This window comes from Anneissia japonica, unplaced genomic scaffold, assembly GCF_011630105.1.
Source record: "Anneissia japonica isolate Jap-2015-1 unplaced genomic scaffold, ASM1163010v1 scaffold573_len2283161_cov171, whole genome shotgun sequence".
NCBI classification, from domain to species: Eukaryota; Metazoa; Echinodermata; class Crinoidea; order Comatulida; family Comatulidae; genus Anneissia; species Anneissia japonica.
Genome location: NW_022719802.1, coordinates 887,178 through 912,028, shown reverse-complemented (window position 1 = coordinate 912,028; position 24,851 = coordinate 887,178). Strand labels below are relative to the sequence as shown.

Genomic DNA, 24,851 nt, shown 5'->3' with positions numbered 1-24,851 from the left:
CATCTAGATGTGTATAAGAGAATGATGCTTTATTTCAAAGAAAAAGTTCCGTACACTGTAACTCCGTGACCGATCAATGAAAAAAATATTTTTAAATAGCGCAAGTAAACTTTGACCTGTTTACTTTGTAAATAAGTTCAAAGGTTAGTGAATGCAACCAATAAACGATTTAATACGATTTTTTCGCATGCCTTACTTTACAGTCTGTTTAATGTTATTTCTTTTATTTTCACTTACAGTATATTTAATTTTTAAATAAATTTCTATTTATAATTTTCTTACCAGCTCACAGGTTTAAATTAAAAAAAATGCAGCATGTTTTAGTATGGTAGATTTAAAGAATATTTACAAGGAAAGCAATCTTGAGGCTGTAATGAATCCAAGATGAAACAAGACAGATGTTTGATATTTGTATAAATTTCATCGTGTACTTTTCTTGATCCATTATAATGAAATAAAACTGAAAAAAGTCAGTCAATAACAAAGTATTATGTATGATTAGTGGTGAACACAGATCACTTCTGTTTCGCCACACTTAGGTTGCCCTTCATTTCAGTCATGCTTCATTGGGTTGCAGTGTATGGAGTGCTAATAAAGCTGTAAACAAAAATCTACATTTAACAAAATGGATACAATTATAAAAATAAGTATATTAGACAATGATTAATGTACCTTCACACTTCCATCACATGTGTTTGTACCTAAAAATAGATGTTTTATCATCCTATTTCTGTATTTCCTGAGTGCGACTGTAATGTACAAGGAATCACTGTTGTGGTAACCTGTATGTGGTTCTCAGAATTTCTTTACAAATTATGTTTTTAGGGTAGTTTCTAGGCAACTGGGAAAAGTCCTAGTGATTTAAAAGAAACCTGAAATGACTATTACAATTTATAATAAATTTATATTTAAACTATATATTTTACTATGTACTATATCATAAATGGAAATTTAAAAATTTAAAGAAAACCTTGTGTATGCTTCACTAGTACCATGGCAAACTTTTTTGTGAGAATGTTTCTCAAATTTAATATTTAATACTTTATACAGTAGTTAGTTTTTTAATAGTCAACTATAAATACAATAGGGCTATCAAGTATGAAATTTTTGGCTATAATAAGAAGCCTGAAACGCCATTATTAAAATGTATGTACCCGGTATTTAAAAAAAGAATTGATATTTTATGGTGGAAAATATAAATATTAAAATATTTTATTCTTTTATTTCCATTCATTATGTAGGCCTAGTTTTTACTAATTTCAATAGTATTCATTTTTATCGTACAGTAAACATAAATGCAAGAACAAGAAAAGAAACGTATGATACATTAATCATTGGCTACTATACTTATTTCATATAATTGTATCCATTTTATTAAAGTATTAATAATTAATAATAATAATATGCAGAAATTTATAACACGCCAATTCAAAAAACATTATCAAAGGCGCAGTGAACAATTAACCCAATTAAAGCGATTTTGTTAACAAAAAAGTTTTCAAATTAGTTTTATGAGTTTAAAATTGAAGATTGTCGAACAGAAAGAGGTAACAGATTCCAAAGATACTGTAGGTGCCTGAACAGAAAAAGAGCATTGTCCATATGTTTTTATGTTTTATGATCAAAATATATATCTTAATGGAAACATAATTACACAATAAAAGATACGTACATAAAAACCAATCAAATTCTATGGCATGATAAAAATTAATAATTCAAAAACACAAAAAAATGTAGATTTTTGTTTACAATTCTATAGGCGCTCCATACACTGCAACCCAATGAAGCACTACTGAAATGAAGGGCAACCTAAATGTGGCGCGACCGAAGTGATCTGTATTACTATGGAACTCATCAAATATTGTAGTTATTTTTTCAGTCAATTTGATTCATTCATTTTAAAGTCAGGCTCCGGAGGAAAAAAATGTTTAATATGTTGTAGAACTGATTTTTCTAAGACAGAAAAAAGTTGTTTGACGAAAAACTGGGGAACGGTGAATGAGATACAGATTTTTTAATATTTAAAAACTGGGGGAAAAATGGGCGTAACTGCACATTTTTACACCTTATTCCCCCAGATTTTATATATCGAAAAATCTGTATCTCATTCACCATTGCCCCAGTTTTTCATCAAACAACTTTTTTCTGTCTTCGAAAAATCAGTTCTACAACATATCAAAAAATTTCTTTCCTCCGGAGCCTGACTTTTAAGTATGAAAAAAAATCCTACTTTCTGGTAATGTAGGCTAGCCTAGAGCTAGATCTAGGTTAGGGTGTGCTGAACAATCCTTGGTGCGACGAAAAATAATCTTTACATGGAATCATATTATAGTTCAACAAAAATATTTGGTCATTAAATAGTGTACAGTATTGTATATTCATGATACTTGTGAATATATCTTAAATCCAATCACATGAAGATTCATGTAGACCTATGTATTGTGCAAGGCCTTCTTTGGTCTGGAACATAGTTAGTAGCACGTAGAGTGTATAATGTTGAACTTACTCATACCTACAATACAGAAAGTTATCCTACTAATAATATGGAGATCAAGCTTGAACTGCATGCATTCCTAAGTTGGACAAACCAATGATGTAAACAATGAATTATTGATACACACATCTGTTTAATATCACGAAAAAAATATCTTCAATTCTGACCCACCACACAATTTCCTTTTGCAGCCATGATACACAAGAAAAGTCTGGTGTAGATGCCTGATCCTTTTTAGCTTTAAAGTCTTAAAACCAATGCCTAATTCTGATTGGATGTTATTGCAGTATGGATTCAATTATGACATTTTAGTTCATAACTGGTGTAACAATAGCCACTGCCTTTCATTAATTTCTAAATACAGTTGAACTTGCCTACAGTAATACCCGATTCACACGTACAAAAATCTTTCCAAATGTAACCAAATGTACCAAAAGTAACATTTTACGGCACGTGTGAAAGTACCTCTGTGTAATATCCTTGTAAAATCTTGGAATGTCTCGGTAATCTTTACCAGCCTTGCAAGGCTGATAAAGCTTCTGAGGTGCAGCATGGATGGATCTGCGCATGCGCAGGAATTCCAACACAACAAAAATCTATTGTGTTTCGCGGGTTTCTTTTAAATTTTTTCCTTCTGCAGACGATTCCAATCCACTAGAAATAGATAGGCCTAGTTTTTCCTCAATGATGGATGAATTACCCTTGTTACTGATGTTAATTAGTAATGGTAGAAGAAGATGATACATAAATGAACGTAGGGATGGTGTTAGTAATAGTATTATAAAGAGTCGACACAAACGTCGGAAGCTAGGCTAGGCCTAAGCCTAGTAGTAGTAGGCCTACAGTAGTACAGCAGTTAAGGGCATTTGATTGCTTCGAATGTTTATCGTGATGATGAGTTCAACAGTCCATCTATGACAGGAGTTCTTAACTAGGCCTAGGCTGAGCCTAAGTCGTAGTAGGGGCAAAAATGATTCATTGAATAAAATTGAATAAATTTTACATGACCTTAGCATTACCTTTCAGACGCGTGGGAATGTTTTATATCTCGGTAGGAATAACTTCAGAGATAGCTCGGTTACAATTTGTTACTTTTTGTTGAATTTAACTTCACATGTAAATCAGGTAAAAGTCGAATCCAAAATGGCATTGAAAAATTGTTTGACGTGGATAAAATTCAACTTACAGATGGTTAATAAGTGAAAACACAACAATTTGGTATGTCAAATAAGATTGACTACTCGTGTGGGCTGTTCGTGCATGCGCAATTCGATTTGACATCATCTGTTTTTCTTTTAGTTTTTTTATATTTTCATCCTTAATCTGTTTCATCCCTCCATATTTTTTGCAGGCAACCGCTATTCTGTTCCTCATCCTTCTCCCCCATTTCCCCATGTGGACTTCAAAATGTGACTAAATAATAATAATATACTGTACGCTGCCTACAAGGCTGAGCCTTTCCCTGTTTTTAGTTCAGATTCGAGCATATTACTTGCCTTGGCAAATAAACATTTGCAAGGTGTCAATGGGCAGTAAAGGTCTCTGCACTTGCTAGATTATTTGTTGTTATTGTACATTACAGTTTCTGTTACTTTTTTTATCATTACAGTGTTTGGAGAATGGATCCATCGGTCTTGGTTGCGACACCAATTACACAACTACAGCGCCATCAAAACCTACATCAGTTCCATGCGCAGCCTACACAGGATTTTGACACGCCCCCACACCGGAGGAATGTCACTTTCAAGTCAAATGTCTTAACAAAAAACAAGCATGTTTTTTCCAACCTGTCGATGGATGATATTAATCATGGAATAGAAATGCTGGAAAAGTGTTTCAGGCCAGTGTTCCCTGGTCGACACACCTGCTTGAAAGCACCAGGATTTACCTCTTTTGTACATAACAAACATAGTGTCAGGATCGGAATATGCTACAGAGAATTACAAGTGTTAATGGCGAGTCGTGCAAAGGCTATGGTACTAAGAGACTGTATAGTGCGTATACGCCGTTTTGAAGCTTTTGTGCGTCACCTGAAGATCAACGTTCATGAGGAGTACAGTATTTTGCAACATCTGCAGCAGCATGGACAACCTGCTTCTGTGAAGTTTGAAACCAAACTGGAGTACCTTGAAGGTTTTTGTGATGATCTGCGTGTGTACCTCAATTACTGGACATCAATTCAACACAAGGTTCACTCAGAAAAGTCGCTTTACCCCTTTTTTTCTGAATTAATTTCAGAGTTACAAACTGTGAAAGATAAGTTGTTAAGACTACAGGAAAGTGCAATATGGTGGTTATATGACCTGATACGTATTGGTTTGTCTGTATTTGCATATTACAAAGGAGATGAACTCCATCAGGATTTTTTATGGAGCATTACACGTGGAATTGAAGAATACAATGCAATTCTTAAACAGGTAATGGGAAAAGACACATCTCTACAAAAGGATTCCGATGCAATGCATTTTTCATCCAGTGTCTTTAATGCATTCAATGCTCCTGGGTTAATTAAGTCCATTACCATGCAAAATCTGCTTGGATTTGTCGCTTCAGAAAGATCAAAATTGGTAGCCTTTCGTACTATCACTTCTTTTTGCGAAAATAAAGACCTCTCTGGAATGCTTATGCAACCGCCAAAGACGTTTAATTGGCAAACATGCATTACTACAGGTGAAATGAGTTATGCTTCACAAGAGTTGACATCAGGAGTAAAACTGAAAAGTGATTTAAAAGCGAAGTTGTTATCTGCAAGTGACTTGCAGTGTCTGAATTTGTCAAAAGCTGCATCACCACTACTAAAACTTGAAGCAGAAGAGGAAGATTTTATGTCACAATTGTTATCAATTGCCTCCTTCTCTACCGCATTTCTCCATCCAAAGTTCCAAAATTCACAGAAACGGGTGTCAAGAGGCCAGCTGCATACCAGGCGTCACAGTGCAAAAGAAAACTCACAATCTTACAAAAATCAACGTTTAAGCAGGAGAAAATCTGTCAGTTGGGAAGACTCTGAATCGTTCACTACAAAGAAACAATTGTGTAGTTGGTATATGGATCAATTGTGGAACAACTTTACAACTGAGTTGCATAGTGTATTAACTTTAGTGAGGATAAGGATAGAGGAGCATGACCATCTTCATCTTGGACATGTCTTTCAATGTGGCATTGCACAGTTGATTATTATACAAGACATGTTAGAAGCATTATGTATGGAAGGTTTGTAATTATTACAGTATTTCAAATTTTTATTTGATTCTCATTGTCACAACATGGGTTGCATTATCATAATCTTGCATGCTCTATTCTGGATGGATTTAATATAATTCGTTTGAGCATTTGTAAAAAAAACCAAACCACTTGCATCAGGTGGTAATTAACTTGACAATTATTTATTGAGCTATTTTAAAAGTTAATCTCTGATAAATCCCTGGGGCAATATATGTTGGTTGCACTGCTTTGTATACTGCAGTATTGTGGCCGGTTTAATCAACCTAGACTATTGTTGTTTTTACAGAAATCTCTTCCACAGATGTAATAATAAATTATTTTTCTTTACAGAATGCCTTCCCCATAGTGCTGCCTCTTCCTTGCAGTCATTAAGTTATAAATTATTCAGCTCTGTTGCCATGGCAGCATCCGATATTAGTAAGTTACTTTTTTCCAATTATCTGTAATTGTTAATTTCTAGTGTATGTATCATTATGAAACTTATTTTTATTTCTTTCTGTTTTTTTCTAAAATAACAATTCTCAGCATATTGTCAGATAAGTGAGAAAAAAAATTGTTGACACTGTACTTGAAATTGAACAATCTACCTTAAAATTAAAATACTTTACAGCAAACAAAATCTCTGATACATTGCACACACCGCTAAGACAAGTTCAGCAAGGAGTAGGCCTGAGAAAGGTTACTGTATTGGCGTGACATCATTTCATGGATTTAACCCTCCTGAAAATGTCGGTCCCGTGTCTTAACCAATCATAAGATTGTATTAGGTTGAAGTCATTTCATATCCATAGGGAACGTGCAATGGACGATTTGGATGGAGAAAAAATGTGTGGTGGAACAATATTTAAACGATGAGCGATGCAGTGGGCAAAACAACTAATGTCATATGGTACAAAATCAACCAAATTGCCTACAAAGACAGTTAAATTTGGTCTTAAACTAAAAAACTGACATCACTCCTTTTACATTATCTTTTTTTATTCTAGGACAAATCGTGTTTGTTCTGTATACCATTATACTGTATTGCTCTTTACATTTTAAGAAGTTTTTCATGTACCTAAGTGCACTTAATTTGAGTGATCATAAGTAATTATAAAATAACTCACATTGCCATGGTTACAATCGCAAATGCTTAAGTAATTGGTAGAAACTGGTCTCTTCCAGATTAAAATGCAAATTGGTTATCATCAATATCGTGTTCATTTTTTAATCTACTTGCATAGTTTAGTATTAATTGATACTGTACCATGAGCAAATCCCCCTCCTCTTTCCAATAATGATATTCATTTTATGTCACAATACTAACACTATCACAAAGTGGCGTATATAGGAGGTTTGCAGGGTCCCCAGTCTCCCCCTCCCCCCATTGGAAATGTTCAAAGCAAAATAATTACACATCAATGGCTATCTCATTCAAAAACAGTAAGTGTAAACTTGTATTTCAGCACGGCACCTGAAACACAAGGAGAGCAGCGATAGAATTGAATCGGTCAAAGAACTACAGTCTGGAAGGGTCGCTATGCTTCTCCGCACACACAGTGGCTACACCAGTTTAGCTGAGTGAGCTAAACTGTATACTAAGCTACTTTCTTGCAGTTAGAGTATAAGCAGTTTAATAAAAATACCTCTGATAAAATCAATCCATTACCATACCTTACTGCTCCTCTCTTTTAACTGTGGAGGAGATTGTGGCTTTGTTGAGTAATATCTTTCTACCTTTCGTTCTATCTCTGGCCACTGCTGATGCAGGTTCTCCATCCAAATTTATTTCTTTCTTTTTCTGTTGTTCTTCTCCAGGTGGTTCTTGGTCTGCCTCTTTTTCATCTGCCTTTTGGAGTCCATTTTGTAGTATGGCATAATTCCCATTTTCTTTTCTAAGGAGATGGTCAAAGGAGATGGCCAATGCAGTGCCATCTCTTTATGTATTTCTTGACTTGTTCCTTAGTATTGGTTACTTCATGTTATTTTCATTGGCCAGTGTATCTTCATTATTTTTCTCATCTTTGGAATGTGTTGAGCTTTCGTTCATCACTTGTTTTGTTATCTTCCAAGTTTCTGCACTTTACAGTACTGTACAGTAGAACAGAAATTTTCCAGCTTGGTCTTTTCCTTAGATAGAATACTGTACCAAATTTTATCTAGTTAGTTTAAAGGCCTGTTAATATGAAAGTACAATTTTCTTCTTTTGATGTCAGTGTCGGTACCCCTCTCTCTGGAGATCGTTGCACGGAGTTAAAGGTAGTGATCCTAAATGTAGTTGTCTACTTTTGCTAGTTCACTTTCCTCTACTCTGATTGTTTCATCATGTTATTTATTCACGTTTAATACTTTTGTCGTCTTTTTGTTTATTCTTAAGCCTATATTTCTTCCAGAATACCAGTCTGTCTGTTTTTATCTTGAAGTTGTTCTTTAGTGCTTGAGATCAGTGTGATATCATCTATATAATTATGATCTAGTGTTGTGTGTAGTGTCCATCTAATTCCATTTTTCCTTCTGGTTGTATATCTCATCAACCAATATACTGCTAGTGTGAAGAGGGATCCAGACATGACACATCCCTGCTTGACACCTGTTTTGACTTTAAACCAGTCTGACTTTTTTCACCCTTTTATCTTTTTCTCCAAAGGTACAGTACTGTGAAATATTGTAGCGTACAGTATTTCGAATTACCTAATTACCTTATTTTGCCTATATATCTGAAGAATGCAAATAGATACCTTGTTCTAACATATAATTATTCTTGATTTAATTATCTGGAACAACAGAAAGTCCTATAATAATTTTATTACAATTGTGCACTTTACGAAATGCATGACTTTAGTATTACTTAAGCTTTTAAAGGTTAATTGGTTTGTACTATGTAATTCACTGTGGTATCTCTCCATGCTGTACATTAAAATGTTCCACATATTATACTGTGATAATTAAGCTTGTGTACATTAACGGGCATGGTTTGAAAACTATAAGTACTGTGCTGCATCTTATTTTACCTATCAAATTAAATAATCAAAGTGATACCAGGCTCTCTGTATCACAGAGCCAGTTTTATAAGAGCCCAAGATTATACTGTACAACATGGAAAATATTGCTGTATTCACCAATCACAAAAGTGGTTGCTCAGGACCATAATGCTCACTATAAATAAAATTAAAATATAGAGTGCTTTATTTAGCCACAGGAAGGAGAGCCAGGATTGTTTACTCAGACAACCTAGGAATGAATGCAGGCTTGCTATCAAAAATAGCAGAAAGATCTTACACAGTAGGCTACAGTACATTAACTTAATATTCATGCTCAAAATGCTGTGTCTTAGCCAATCATAGGAATGGGATTTTGAGGATACGGCAGCATGCTCAATATCATGTTTAATGCAGGCATGCCGTGTCTAATAGGCAATCACAGAAATGGTATCTCAGGACGTGCTCAATATCAGATTGAATGCAGTCTTGCTGTATCTTAATTAGCCAATCAGGAGGAAAAGCTCAGGATGTTTAACAAAACCCTAGAATGATTGTACAGTAAGCTTGCTATATCCCATAGCCAATTAGAATTAAACATGTATTCATTCATACTTATTGTGAGCACTTTCCAGACACTATGATATCAGTGAACATTAAAATGTAGTCAAGTGGAAAACGCATTGCCAAGGTAAACAAAGTATAAATTCTGTTCATAAACTTAAAGTAATTCACATACAGCAACTTAAATTTTTTGTTTTGTTTAAGTATTTACAAGTTGGATACTGTATATGAATAAAACAGTAAAGAAATCAAAGCCATCTTAAATTTTTCTGATACCTTTTTTTTAAATATTTAATTTTCTTTCTATCAATTTTTAGTTTAGTTTTACGCAATTACTTGATCTACATATTTTCTCTCCTTTTGCTGCCTCCCCCCAATGGGGGGGGGGGGGGGGTGGCAAGCTACTACTCATGCTAGAGTCAGTACGTATATTATTATTATTATTATTGTTATTATTTTTTTTTTTTTTTTTCAATTTATTTATTTAAATACTTTTGTTTTTAAATTTTATTTTATTACTTTTTACAGGCATTTTTATGGAAACCAGGCTTTGTTATAGATAGCCTGGGTTCCAGGCCCTAATTTTGGGTAATTCACTCTTTATTGCACTTTGTGCGCACCATACCTAATTTAATTGGCGTCCTATACTCGATTTCATATTTTTCGGATTAGCTCTCTAAATTAACTTTCTCATTGGTGGTGCTATCCAGAATAAGAAAAATAATAATAAATTAAAGAGACTTGTGGCAAGTCTATGCTATAGAGTGTATACTGAATGTTTTATTTGTTTATCATTATCATCATAAAAACTATATAATAGAATCTTGAATACTGACAGACAGCAGTTCAATAGAGTATAGTAAAATTATGTGGAAAAGGTGTGATTTTAGATGAACATAAAAAAATACAAAATGTTTTAAAACATTTTAAGATGTTTAACACTGTTGTCTAAAATTATTAAATTTGTGGACACAGACTAAATGACAATTGCACATGTCTCCCGTTATGTAGTAGGCCTACTGGCTTCCCATTAACTATTCAAGCAAGTTATAAAATTCCTCTAACATTTAAAGCACTGCGACTCCAGCAAGCCAACTTTATGCCTACTTGTATGTCTTCTTAACCGCCCTCGATTCTTCTGACTTGCTCATTGTTCCTAAAGTTAACACCAAATCCTAAGGCCACAGATAATTTTTATATTCAGCTGCCACTTTTGGAACTACTGTACCTCCCTAAACATATTGCTGAGTCGCCTTCAGTTATACTATTTTCAAGACCAAAAACTGGAAATTGAAATCTTACACTGTATCAGCATGTTCAAATTTGTTGGCACAAGAGACTGCAGTAGCTGTAAGCATCATTAACATCAATTTTGATGATGCATTTTGAGTATATGTTTTTTATGTCACAGGAAGTGGGTTGCAGCATAGATATTGCCTGGATGTTCATTTGGTTCATCGGTCATAAAGTAGAGAACCACTGAATTACTATGTAGTTGACCTTGAAGTTTTTTTTTATGTACAGTATTTCCTCCTAATTTTTTGAGTGGCAGTGTACCTTAATAGTGCAAGTGAATTACGGTATTAGTTTTTTTATCTCTTCCAGAATTATGTGATACTTTAGGATCGGCATTGTCAGATAAGTGCCTGCCAGCAACATTACAACCAGAACAAGAGGGATCCAGAACGTGCTCCCTCCTTCAGGCATCCATCCTTCCGCTTATCTCAGTCCTGATGGCCAGTCAAACCATCTATATGTTCAACAGAATGGGGAAAGGTAATAATATTAATACTACAATCATACTGTGACTGCCAATTCTTTATTGTGTTTGTAAAATAATACACCATGCACTCTGATTAAGTACCAAGTTAGATTACAGTAATTCAGCGCTGGAGTTTCATATGAGATAATTTCATATCACAGCAGTATTAATAAGCTCCCAACCTACAGTTGAGAGAATTAATAAACCTATCATACTGTATCTTTATGTCTCCAAACCATCTAATACTGGCATGTAATCACCAAACTCAGATCAACATTTCCAAGTTCTATTTTCTCTACTGTATTCTTGTCTTGACTTACTTTCTGTTAATTACATGATTTCCATGCGGGGAAACGCTGACAACATTCATCCTAACAAAATTGTTCTTATTTGAAAAAGGGAAATTCGATCAATTTCTGGAGCTGGATGGCATGACTACATGGCCGATCTGTTTTCAATCTTAATAATCTATTCAGTATTTTTGATTAAGTATTAATGTATGTAGTCTTATATTTCTTGTCACATTAATATTATACTAAATTCATTTAAATGCTCTTAATGTAAAAACCAGGAAATACTGTACATACTTACCTGCTGTACTAGAAAATCATTGCAAGTCCATCATTACAATTGGCATTTTAACATGGAATTAACTACCCACCACCCTGGAAAAACCAAATTTAGTCTTTAGTAAATTTAAAATTAATCTGGAAAAATGTTAGCACACAATTAGAAATTTATTTCTCACAATTTTTATCATCGTTCATTTTCTTTATTCTAACTTGTACTTTCAACTGTAGCTCAGGGAAACCTCTGATAATAAATCCTATGCTTTCCACTATCCTGTGTCCCATGAAAATGCAGTTTATCTAATTTTGTGAACAGTCTTTTAAAAATGCATAAATTTGATCTTCCATATATTATATTATAACATCTGTAGAGTATACATTGAGTATTATCGTCGTCACCATCATCATCATCATCGTCATTATGATCATCGTTGTTATCATCGTCATCATCATTATTATCATCGTCATCATCATCATTATCATCATCATTATCATCATTGCCCAATCCCGTACGCAGTGGGTTGCGACAGGTGCGTACGCACCCCCCCAAAATTACCAAAGGTCCACATTTTTCAGGGTACAGAATTAAAAATGCCCCTAATTTTTCAAAATTATTTAAAAAAAGAAAAGAAATTTATATTCAAATTTAAGTCTGATAGTGCAATCTCCGGCCATCTAGGTGCCATAATCATAAATTTTCTCCGGGTAGACATTTGTTTAATGGATTCAAATGTATTTTAAACATTATTATGGCTTTATTTCAGCGTTGCCCTTTCTTTTTACTCCACTTTAAGTCAATTGGCTTGTTATCTCATAACCATGGCTTTCGCTAGGCCTTGCCTTGGTCTGTGGTCTAGGTTTCATTTTAAATGTTAACCAGCGCCTGGCGTTGAGCGAGATTGGTTAATCCACTGTGTGCGTTCAGAGTTTGGCCTGGCAATGAAATTTTCATCGCAATCTTAAACCCTTTACTTTCATTGAGGTTTTTGAACACAACTATACAAAAAATCAGAGGCACTATATCGAATTAGTGATTGATTGTGGATAGGAAAATTTTGAAATGAAAGTGATGACGTCACAACTGACTTTATAATTTCAAATAGTGTGTACTGATGAACACCTTTATGGGCCTATTTCTGCTGTGCTTTATAATGTATACTAATGTTGCAGTTCTCATGTGCATTGTGATAAACAGATAAGATAACATCATTTAAAGCTAACCTATCATATTACGATATCAGTGATAATATAGTTGGCTTGCACATGTATTATGTAAAGCATGTTTGTGCATTTTAAATTCAAAGTATCTTTAGAGCTATATTGTACAATAGAGCTAATGCAATTAGTTCATTGCAATAAACAGAAATATTTGATTTAAATTAAATTCAGTTAAATTTATAATCTATTATATTTTATTTATGTAGGCACATAGGCTAAAAATTCCCAGTTGATTTATTAGTTACCTACAGCCAACAAATCTCTAATTATGAAATAATTTATTATTACTACTATACTAATACTAGTAGATTAAGAATTAGCTAAAACTCTGTAGCTTCAAGGGGTACAGCAGCCCCTAGTCCCTTACACTAGATAGAACATCCCCAACATCGACCATCCTCCCCATATTGACCATAGGTACTTGCTATTGCATCCGGCAAGAAATTTCTGGATCCACCAGTAGTGTAATGTTATTTTTGTTTGTTTATTGATTAATTAGTTGGTATTTAATTACAAACTGTGTAAAGCTCAAAACAATATTTAATTTTTAAGTTATTCATTTATTTTTTTGACAGTACCAACTGAGAAGTCTGATAGCTTACATATTATCCCAGCTCTCCAGTTAGTCTCTGCAATCGATGTCGGAACCTACTGGTGTTGGACAAGAGCCGAGAAGTACCTGGCCTCCTGGTCAGTCGCAGAATTTCTTCTGGTCACTCAGTGTGACCATCAGGTAGGATATTATGATTGTCATTAATAAAGTGTGAATGTTTGTTGAAGCACCTTTTTTCAGTGGGAATGGATTGATTTCCCAACCTCAAGTTCAGGTTGCAGTACTTGTGTATTTTACTTGTCCTAGCAAGGCACTTTTAATATCTGTATTACATTTCTCCACCCAAAAGTAAATGGATACTGCTGGGATTGCCTGCATCCACGTTGAAAACTTTAGCATATGTGGACCACTATATTATATATAAAAAAATAAATAAATAAATAATAATAAATAGTTCTTGGAGATATTGGAAGCATGTGGCACAGTGTTTGCATTTGGTTTCCAATAAGAAAGACTAGTGGTATGAATATGAAATTTTCCGTACTATTCTTTAAGATTCTAATTTCACTTTTTTCCCCTAGTACTGTATCTCTAAAGCATTCATGTTTGACCAGATGACGTTGGTTTTACTCAGTGTATATAATCTTCTCCAAACAATTTTTTTTTGTTTTTTTGATTTAAACATTTTTATTTTTATAAAAATGATTTAACTTGGAAAGTTGTAGTGCAGAATTTCAAGGCTATTTATTTTTTCAAAGTTTGTAAATGTCACACAGTTTAACCAATTAGTGACTGCCATGTTTCATACTTGAATTAAAATGAAAAATGATAGGGAGTGTACGTTTTAGTAGGTTTGAATATGTGCTGACTGCAAACTGCAAAATTATGGACTGTGCAGCTAGGGAGATAAGTGTGTATTCCATTGGTTTTTGATCCATACACTTAACAATATATAAGATTTATGATGTTGACTGATCAGTGGAAGGTTAGGCGAGACTTTTTTTTTATACCTTGCTAGCGAACTCGCTGACTGCAAATATTGATGATTCTGTATAAAATAAAATTTTATTTTTGGCCATTTGGCTGCCACGAAAAAGTGGAAATTTCAGAAAAAAGAAATGTTTTTCTTTTTTTTTATTACACCCTCCGCTGCCTTGAAATCTCCAAAGATAAGATATGTATATTTCTTCATGAAATTATATAAATTTTAAGCATTCACATCCTATTTTAAATTCACCAATAAAATTTTGTTTTTATTTTCTCTTCCATCTGGATGATTTTGACAAAACTATTAGCGAAATAAGAAAACAAAATTTTATTTTTATTCCGCCCTGTTTCGATAATCTTTAAAAAAAATAAGCACGCGAAACAAAGAAGCGGAGTTTCTTCCTTTCGTTCTGCCGGGTAAAATCAATTACTTTAGGCGACGTTTGTAGACTAACCAACACGTACCAACGTCCACATGTCGCGCTAGCCTTATCCCTCTAGGCCTAGACTAGCTAGGATGGTATAGGCCTAGCCTTATATGCAGTTGTACTTCGCAGCACTTCACTTGCAATTTGCAATTTCTAGTTTATGAGACTTTTTTTAATGATTTGTAAATTCTTCGAATTTTAATGTTTTATGTGTACTGGGCCCTCTGGGAGAACAGGAATTTGTTACTGAAGAGGAAACCCAATATAAAGAACAAATAAATAAATAAAAAATGTACAGTACTGTAGGCCTACTGTATATCCAGTGGACAGCTGAGCTCTTGCATCACCAATTTTTGTTTTTACCAAAATTGGCCTATCAGGGCATTTAAATGGTGCTGATATAAAATCACTTTAAAATACATCCATAAAATGTTAAAAAATTTGAAGTGTGGGTTTGTCCTCTACAGTACAACACTATGCTCTCTACCCAGCCAGCCCCCAGGCGTGTACAGTTGTAGGGTCAAAAAGCCTTGCCAGATGCCCCAAGACTCTTCGTTTACGCCACTGAGTACACTTGTAAATTGCTGTAAAAATAATTTAAGTTTCATCAGAAAGAAAAGTACAGTAATGATTTATCACATGCATATGATCAAGTGCAATAGAAAACTAGACTATGCATATCAACAAAGTGAAATGTCTTTATTAACATTCACTGTATTAAGGCATCTTTTTTCAGATTATTAGAGGCCTTTGTGGGAAAGTGGTTCATTTGACTGACATCATGTGTCGAGGAACCAACCAATCATATTCTAACAAATATCAGCTGTCAACTTCTTCAGTGCAACTTAATCAAATTCTTAGCAACCTTCAGGTAAGATCCAGAAATGTAATCCCTACTTTGTTATTATTCAAAGGTGCCATTATTCATCAGCCTATGAAAAATTAAAACCACCTAGGTCAACAAAAGTATAATATGTAATGTAAAGAAGATAGTTAGAATAGATGTAGATTTATAATATGACCATCAGAGCAGAGCCCTGGTCGGAGGTCAAGGGGGCGAAGCGCCATTGCGCTCCAGGGTTTTAGAGTTTTTTGAGCCCATTTGATGACATTTCTCTACATCATTTTTTTTTTTAACAGTTTTAAGAATCAGCTACTGAGCTGTAAAAAAGTTGATATTTTTACATATTCTTCATACATAGGCCTAGCCTAAATAGATATTGTAAACCACAAACTTTCGCGAATTGATAATTTCGGCCTGTTTTCGCGACATTAAACTTTCGCGAATCTCAAAAAGCCAAAAGTTTATTCATGAGAGGAATATCATACAATAGCTGAAAATATCGTATCGTGAGTTTAGGCCTACTGTAGGTTAGATAGGCCTACAGCCACTGTGTATGAAGGCTACAGTATCTAGGCCTAGGCAGAGGCTTAGGCGCCATAAGCCTGCAGCCTACCTCAGTTGCTAGGACCAGGACTTAGCTGGCTCTCCCAGGCACAGACAAGAAAGAGACAAGTTTACACCATAGAGATATAATAAGAATATTAGAGCGCTAACTGCAATGTATTCGATGTTCGAAATACGCAGAGCTGTGTGTGTGTGTGTACCAAGATGGCTGCCATAGATTCAGCCAATCAAATTTCGCCTAAGCACTATCATTTTCAACGGCGTCCTCAATTTACACAGAAAGTTCAGTACAGCTAGTTACCCGTATGTTTGAAACTCGAGCGTTGTGGCGTATAGGTGTAATGTACACGATTTTATTTATTTTTATTTTTTTTAATAAGATGCTTTAATTGGCCTCTTTTTTGCTACAATAGTTTAATAATTTGTTATTATCAATACTAATTATCATTAATGAAATAATAGTCAGTCAGAGGGCATATTTATGGTAATAATATATATACCATCTTGGATGGTACACATACACATCTCTGCATTTCTTCACCATCTCGTCAGCACTCTAGTTGTTTAAAAGCTCTATGGTTTACACACACACAGTATTCAAGCATCCTACAAAATGAACAATGTTTATCAATGTTTTATTAACAAATTATTTTCCTGTAGTTATCCATTCAAACACATTGATTGATGTTGATTGAACATCGTGGTATTAGTTTCCCATTTGAACTTCTTAGTATACACTGCACAGTGGTTGCAAATGCGCAATCACATGAAGTGATGATCAGAACCTCCCTGATCAGTTTACTTACTGAGTAGGTTAAAATAGGCCTAGGCCTAGAATTTACGAATTTTTCGAGCTCAACATCTGAATTTAAGGTCAGAATATTGATTCAATAATTGAAATACATCCTTTGTTAAGTTTATACACATTTAATAAAATCCACCAAAATAAATTGAAAATACAATTTTTATAATGATGAAGTAGTTTACTTTTCACAAACATGTTGCAATTTGTGGGGATTCACCATTTAGGCCTATGCCCTACTGTAGATCTGCGTTGAAGAAAACATATAAGGAGAGCAAAAAATAGTTCTAAAATTTACGCAGATATTGAAAAGGAATGGATACCACATTGGAAAAAAAATGTCTCATGTGATGTGAATTGAGATGATTTTGGCTTGCTCTGTCATTTTAATCATTGTATTATCTATGACTCTGAAATTGTGAATGTAAACAGCATTCAATATAGTTGGTTCAGCTTGCTACCTCTGCCACCGAGTGTAAACTAATTTGAGCCAGTGTCATCACAAAGAGGGCTAGTAAAATAAAAATGAAATGAAAATAAAAGGTTCATAGTCATACACAAATTAATTTTAAAATGACGATCTGTTTTTTTTATTCTCCGTGATAAGAAAACCCGGAAGCGCAATGTACGGAAAAAGAGTTTGGACGATGTATGTCGTCATCACCTGAGCATGTGGTGGAGGAGAAATTTCTATTATCTTATTGGCTAACATGTGATTTGGAGGCATGGCTTCTTTGATGGACTCACCCAGGCGTGACTGTCGAACTTTGAACTTTAACTTTGTTTACGCCGTGAGTTCATGAAAGCAAAGATAATAAATAGCAGAAGATAGAGCAGCTTCCCAAAATAGTGGAACATCCGGTCGAAATGCATTGTTGGTACACGGAGAAAAGTTTTACTGCATCCGCGTAGCAGCGCTATGTAGTAATAATAAAGGCGCTATGTAGTAATAATAAAGGCGCCGCTCTGGTTCATTTGTTTCCTGTAGTTTCTCCACTTAGTAAAATGTTTAAATTTTACTGCATCCGCAGGAGGGCGGATGCTCCATCGATTTTAATGCAAATACGCGGAACAGCTCATTCTTCTGCTATTTAAGTTCTTTGATGAAAGTCAAACATGGAGTCTGAAAATTGGTAGACATTTTAACAAAATTTCAACAGAAAGGAACATCAAAATGAGTGCATACTATTGCAAATTAACTCCGTGTAGGTAAATAAGGTTCTTTACAGGCCTGTTGTGCTAATTGTACTGGTGGTTTTTGTATTAATTTTTGTACAGCATTGATTGAAGTAGCCGGCGAAAACATCGTAGTAGACGATCGAATGCGCCAGCCACCAGCTCTTACATAAACCCCTGGCTATACTTCTTAATTTTGATTTTGATGTATTTAATATCTCCAAGTACAGTAAAAAAGACATAATAATACTGGATGTCAGGTAAAAACAACTAAAATTTTTAGACCAAATTTTATGCATTGAGGTCAACGAACCAGTATGCATTCTTGCCCTATGTGCTTTCTATGGCGTAGGCAGAAGAGGAAGACACATTAATTATCAGGGATACTCCAAACTGATGGACTAACACCAGATGGCATTAAAGAACTAACTGAAGACAGACAGGAATGGAAAAAGCTAGTGGTTTCCTGAGATGAGGATGATATAGTGTACACAAAAATATAATTTAAAAAAAAGTGCTGCTAGAAGATACAGTACTATGGTGGTAACCTTCTAAAAGACATATAAAGCCGGGAATTATTTCAAGAGGGGTCCCCTTGCTTTCCATTGTCAAGTTATTTAGAAATACTTGTTTTTGTGTTTTAACTGTGATTGCTAAATATACTCAAATCAAATCCAATAAAAAAAAATGGGTTATAATGTTTTTACATCAATCAATTGAATTAAATGAAAATGTCATTTTCTTGCAGGATATTTCAAAACTCACTAGTCAACTGTTTTCTGAGGACTGTGGCAAAATGTGCAGCGAGTATTGGCAGAAGACAATGCCGATAGGAAAGTTTTGGAGAAGGAAAACCACCAATGGTAAGGACAGATATCAGGGTCCTAAGTTAGGAGAAGCTACGTATTGTGTTTTGCTGTTCTGATCTTGTGGGAACTGGCAGAATGAACCTTTCTGAAGTGTCAATCAAACTTAACCTGGCATACAGGCATGTTTTAACAAGCGCATATATTGTCCCACGAATGCAAATGTTTGCGTATGTTTTAAAAATGTTGTTTTGTGGGACCTTTAGCAACAATATCCAAGGGGTGGTGCTTAGTGGAAAAATCCATTGTCAAATACTGTATTTGCAATGATATCCCGAAGCAGGGTTCTCACCAGCATTTTGGAGAGGTGGTCGGCGACCACCCCCAACCCAGGGGGCGTGGTCGCCGCATCAAAACCTACCCCCCTCCCCCCGCCTGACAAAATCAGGTTAATCAACAACTCCCTCTGGTAGTCGTGCAACGAAAGTATTTTGTTAGCCTACTTTCTTTTCCACTATCAATTGCAAAAATAGTGGTGGTCGGCATTCTCATTGGTGATCCGCTTCTCGAGCGGATCACCTCTTGTTATTGGTGATCCGCTTCTCGAGCGGATCACCTCTTGTTATTGGTGATCCGCTTCTCGAGCGGATCACCTCTTGTTATTGTCAGAGATCTTCTTACTTCATCTTTTTTTTTTTTATTCTACCTTTCCTTGCATTTTTATTCGCACGATATCTCAAAATTGCTACGAGCTACGCACAAGGTCGCTTCATCGATCATTTTGGCTTCGTCTGGAATAGTCACGGTAAGGTTTCCAAGGTGACCAGTCATGCGTGACGTCAGTTACGCGCAATTTTGTGTTTTTACATTATCGATCATATCAGCCTAACCAATTGCCATTTCAAAATCGTATTAAGTGAGCATTAACTTTGGGTTAATGTTAAATGTAATGTACCATGATTTTACACGTGCGCTTCATAACGCGCGTGTATGCGAGCGTCAAAATTTTAAAATGCTCGAAATCACTTTTTGACTAAATTAGAGCACGTTTCAGGCCAATTTTAGCATTTCAAAATTTTTCGTAATTTATCACTACGCGCGCGCACTTTTACTTGTGCAGCACGTATGGAAGCTAGAAATTAGGTTTTTTTGCATATTTTGTGTTCCTGAAATTGTTTTCACAAATTTTCATTGTTTTCGGTTATCTTATGGCCAATAGCAATGTCGTACGTGCGCATAAAACATAGGGATCTTTGCGGGGATTTGTGCCGATATACAATGAAAATATGCTAAAGTAAGGCCTATTTTTAATCAATTATAGCCCCTTAGGATGAAAGGAGACCCCCAATTTGGCTGATCGGACATTGTGACGTCATCATTTTGCCATCTGAATTCAACAAACTGAATTTTATCGATGACGTCATTTTTGAAAATGCGCATTTGAGCGTATCTTGCTTATCCTTGGTCGATAGTCTTCCAAATTTGAGTATGAATATAGCTCAGACAACTTTCTTTCAAATATGTGACTTCTTTTTACTTTTTGATGACGTCATCATGGTCAAAAAAATGTTTTATCTGACCCCCCCCCCCAAGTCTTTCTTTCCTCAAAAAGTTGATGAGCCTATATCATCTTAACCAATCGTCATTTCTAAATCATATTAGGTGAGCATAAACTTCAGGTCAAGGTTGAATATTATGTACCTTAATTTTCCATTTGCGCTTTTTAGCGTGCATGTACGCATCAAAACCTACCCCCCCTCCCCCCGCCTGACAAAATCAGGTTAATCAACAACTCCCTACTCTGGTAGTCGTGCAACGAAAGTATTTTGTTAGCCTACTTTCTTTTCCACTATCAATTGCAAAAATAGTGGTGGTCGGCAGCCTAAAAATACTGGTCGGAAATGTTGAGTGCTGGATGGGCCCGACCACCGCCGACCAGTGTGGTGAGAACCCTGCCAAAGTAAACAAATTGATATTAAATATGAGAATAATTTGGGTCTACTGGTCTGTGGAATTTTTTTTCTGTAGTTCTTCCCACAGAACCAAATCAGTACGCCAAAGCCTCTACAGTGACGATAATCCAGCCAATCATAGAAGCCATCAGTCGTCTTCAACCAGAGGTTCAGGTATCCATAGTAACCGTCTTCTTATCTACAATGTTTGAAACCTGGATGGAACATATTCTAAAGCAGAAGTCAAAGTTCAGGTTGGTAGAGATTTTTTAAGTTTCTGTTGACTTGATCCTTAGGTTCAAATCTTGTAATGTATATTTATGCTTTGTCTCTTAAGTGAAGGTACCACCCCATAATAGGTTAAATATTATTTGAGTAATTCTTGCCTAATATTTAATGTTATGGATGGATAAGGTGAAACATTTTTTATACCTTGTTTAGTGAACTCGCCACCCACCAATAATGATGATTTCAAATAAAAATAAAATTTTGTTTTTGGCCAATTATCGCACCGCTACCATTAAAATATGGAAATTTCAGAAAAAATTATGGTTTTTCTTAATTTTTGTTACACTCGCTGCTGCTTTGAAATATCCAAAAATAAGGTGTGTACATTTTTTCCTAATTATATAATTTAAAGCATTTAACAATCCCATTACTACACTGTTTACATTCACCATTAACATTTTATTTTTATTTTCTCCTCCGTCTCAATGTTTTTGGCAAAACTATTTGGTATTATAAGAAAACAAAATTGTATTTGTATTTTTTTTTTGTCCTCCTGTGACAATCTTTAAAAAAATAAGTTTGTGGAACAAGGTATAAAGAAGTCTCGCCTAACCTATCTACTTATGTGAACCTGCAGATGTACAGTAAATTATATATTCAGGTTTATTTATTTATTATTCACCAATAAAATACATTAAAAACAGAGGACAGCATAAGCTGAAATCTCTGTGAACAATTAAGAAAACAGTAAAAAGGCAAGATACACAAAAACAGTACATCATTATTATTATCATTATTATTATTATTATTATTATTATTATTATTATAATTACTATTATTATTATTATCATAATCATAACAATATTACAATATATTACATAATCATATCAAAATTATACACAATATATATATACATAATATATAAAAATATATAATCTCTAATACAATATAATAATATATATACATAAAATATACACATAAATATGCACTAACAAACATATATATACTTTTATATAACATATTCAATACCATATAATACTTTAACATTCTAATAATAAGCATCATTGTCAAACTACTGCAACTTACACCATGTAAAATGTTATTGTTAGTGTTGAATTATGGATGAAAAATATCCAAATTCAATTTAACTTTAGAATTATTAATGCCATCAATAATTTTAGGAATGGTGGAGCTTTTCCATCGTTGTGTCCTACACAAAGGAGCACTAAGTAAATTATTATTTCTCAAATTCCTACCGTGATTGCGATAGTGGGGAAGCATATCACGAAACAATTTCGAAGCAAGAACTCCATTACCAAACATCATCATTAAATTTTCTCTCCTAGTATTAAGAGAAGAGAGCCCGGACAATATTAAAGCATTATCATAGCTACAGTAATCCATACCAAAAATACTCCTAAGCGCCCTCTTTTGAACCCGCTCAATTCTATTTCGTTGGATAATGGTTAAAGAACTATGCCACAATGGGCATGCGTATTCCAAAACAGGACGAATGTAAGTAATGAAAACGCATAAAAGATCATTTACAGAGGCTTTAGCTTTCCTTATAACTGAAAGCGTAAAAAGGCGCTTAGAAGCTTTAGAGATACATTCATTCACATGTTTGTCCCATTTTAAATCATTTTGAATAAATAAACCTAATAACTTCATAGAATCGACCACATCAATGACCTGGTCATTAAGGGTAAAAAAGGGGTCAGGAGTACGGGATTGTAAAAACGACACTCTCATAATATGACATTTACTGGGTTTAGGAAGCATACTATTGTCAGCGCACCACAAGCTAACATCATCAAGAATTGATTGCATTTTTTGATCTCCCTTTTTAGCATTCACTACTTCCCCCAATGTTAGGTCATCAACGTATTTCCATCTTCTAGGGACATTAATGGTCAGACATAAAATTAGATAAACTACTAACTTTTACTGTAAGGCAAGACCTTTTTTTTACCTTGTTTAGCCAACCCGCCGCCGGCCAATAATGATGATTTTGAATTAAAATAAAATTTTATTTTTGGCCAATTAGCGCACCAGCCGCCACGAAAAAAAAAGAATTTCTGAAAAAAATGTCTTTATTTTTATTGCGCCTGCCACTGCCTTGAAATCTCCAAAAATAAGATATGTATATTTCTTCCTAATCATATAAATTTAAAGCATTTAACCATCTCATTGGTGATCCGCTTCTCGAGCGGATCACCTCTTGTTATTGTCAGAGATCTTCTTACTTCATCTTTTTTTTTTTTATTCTACCTTTCCTTGCATTTTTATTCGCACGATATCTCAAAATTGCTACGAGCTATGCACAAGGTCGCTTCATCGATCATTTTGGCTTCGTCTGGAATAGTCACGGTAAGGTTTCCAAGATGACCAGTCATGCGTGACGTCGGTTACGCGCAATTTTGCATTTTTACATTATCGATCATATCAGCCTAACCAATTGCCATTTCGAAATCGTATTAAGTGAGCATTAACTTTGGGTTAATGTTAAATGTAATGTACCATGATTTTACACGTGCGCTTCATAACGCGCGCGTATGCATGCGTCAAAATTTTAAAATGCTCGAAATCACTTTTTGACTAAATTAGAGCACGTTTCAGGCCATTTTTAGCATTTCAAAATTTTTCGTAATTTATCACTACGCGCGCGCACTTTTACTTGTGCAGCACGTATGGAAGCTAGAAATTAGGTTTTTTTGCATATTTTGGGTTCCTGAAATTGTTTTCACAAATTTTCATTGTTTTCGGTTATCTTATGGCCAATAGCAATGTCGTATGTGCGCATCAAACATAGGGATCTTTGCGGGGATTTGTGCCGATATACAATGAAAATATGCTAAAGTAAGGCCTATTTTTAATCAATTATAGCCCCTTAGGATGAAAGGAGACCCCCTATTTGGCTGATCGGACATTGTGACGTCATCATTTTGCCATCTGAATTCAACAAACTGAATTTTATCGATGACGTCATTTTTGAAAATGCGCATTTGAGCGTATCTTGCTTATCCTTGGTCGATAGTCTTCCAAATTTGAGTATGAATATAGCTCAGACAATTTTCTTTCAAATATGTGACTTCTTTTTACTTTTTGATGACGTCATCATGGTCAAAAAAATGACCCCCCCCCCAAGTCTTTCTTTCCTCAAAAAGTTGATGAGCCTATATCATCTTAACCAATCGTCATTTCTAAATCATATTAGGTGAGCATAAACTTCAGGTCAAGGTTGAATATTATGTACCTTAATTTTCCATTTGCGCTTTTTAGCGTGCATGTACACGTGCGTCAACATATATATATGCATAAAACCATGAATATTTTTAATCAGTTTTAGCTCCTTAGGATGAAAGGTGACCCCCAATTTTTATTACATATTCTGAAAGCACATGAGTTGTAGATACGATTTTATAGATCATAATGGCTGATCGGACATTCTGACATCATCATATTGCCATTTGAATTAAGAAAAAAACTGAATTTTCATTTATGACGTCATTACTTTTTATACTCGTTTGAACGTATCTCGCTTATCTTGATTAATTGTCTCCCACCTGTGAGTATGTTATAGCTAAAATCAATTCTCTTGAAGACGTGTTCCTTTATTTTTGGTGATCCGCTAACACTAGCGGATCACCTCTTGTTATTGTCAGGATCATCATCATCATCTTCATCTTTTTTTTATTCTTCTTTCTTTCTCCCCTTTTCTG

General features: G+C 34.6%; 1 protein-coding gene across 1 annotated transcript in view; it reads left to right on the top strand.

Annotated features, from left to right (window-relative positions):
- The first annotated feature begins 4,095 nt into the window (after nt 1–4,095).
- Nucleotides 4,096–24,851, top strand: part of LOC117111028 — a 24,605-nt gene continuing 3,849 nt past the window's right edge. The window contains exons 1-7 of the mRNA XM_033253891.1: nt 4,096–5,707; nt 6,050–6,136; nt 10,846–11,016; nt 13,365–13,522; nt 15,494–15,628; nt 18,892–19,006; nt 20,978–21,155. Of these exons, the coding sequence (XP_033109782.1) occupies nt 4,114–5,707; nt 6,050–6,136; nt 10,846–11,016; nt 13,365–13,522; nt 15,494–15,628; nt 18,892–19,006; nt 20,978–21,155 (2,438 nt within the window). The 5' untranslated portion in view covers nt 4,096–4,113. The remainder of the gene's footprint in view (nt 5,708–6,049; nt 6,137–10,845; nt 11,017–13,364; nt 13,523–15,493; nt 15,629–18,891; nt 19,007–20,977; nt 21,156–24,851) is intronic.